This window comes from Cystoisospora suis, assembly GCF_002600585.1.
Source record: "Cystoisospora suis strain Wien I chromosome Unknown contig_4157, whole genome shotgun sequence".
In the NCBI taxonomy this organism is placed as follows: Eukaryota; Apicomplexa; class Conoidasida; order Eucoccidiorida; family Sarcocystidae; genus Cystoisospora; species Cystoisospora suis.
In genome coordinates, this window is record NW_027156949.1 from 12,129 (window position 1) to 12,739 (window position 611).

General features: G+C 45.3%; 1 protein-coding gene across 1 annotated transcript in view; it reads right to left on the minus strand.

Annotated features, from left to right (window-relative positions):
* Window positions 1-611, minus strand: part of CSUI_007742 (n-terminal domain-containing protein) — a gene marked incomplete at its 3' end in the record, with an annotated part of 15,482 nt that overhangs the window by 12,100 nt on the left and 2,771 nt on the right. Inside the window, exon 5 of the mRNA XM_068067886.1 lies at window positions 40-361. Within this exon, the coding sequence (XP_067920138.1) occupies window positions 40-361 (322 nt within the window). The remainder of the gene's footprint in view (window positions 1-39; window positions 362-611) is intronic.

Consider the following 611-nt stretch of genomic DNA (forward strand, 5'->3'; position numbering starts at 1 on the left):
TATCATCTTTCTTCTCTCCCCCTTCTTCCCCTCCCCCACTTTGACTCTTCTTCTCTTCATGACGGCTTTCCTCTCCTCCTTCATGCTTCTTGATCGAAAACGACCCTAAGGCGTCATCACCATCATCACTCCTACTATTGGGCCCCCCTGTATGAGAGCTACAACTACTACTATTACTAGTAGTAGCATTGCTACTATTATGACCAGGAAGAGTCGATCCATCCGTAGACGCAGAAGAAGAAGAAGATGAAGTNNATTTGTAGGCAGGGAGACAGAGAATCTCACGACAGCTGAACAGAGAGAGTGAAGGGGGGCGTTGCTTTTGATGAAAATGGCAAGAGCGAGGAAAAATATCTCCTTCCTATGACAAATCTAAGAGAGAGGGAAGACACAAGAAACGTCCGTCCTTCACATATGAGTAGAATACACTTGAAGAAGCGACCAGCTCGTGCACCTCAGGCTACAGCTCATACAACACCTTAGCTGACGTCACGAGCTTCTTTCTTTCAAAGCATCACAGAGACACAATACCCTTCCCTCTGATACTCTTTTACATCTCCTTTCCTTCCATAGAAGCTAAAGCAAGACAGAGTTTTCTCTTCTCTCTTTCT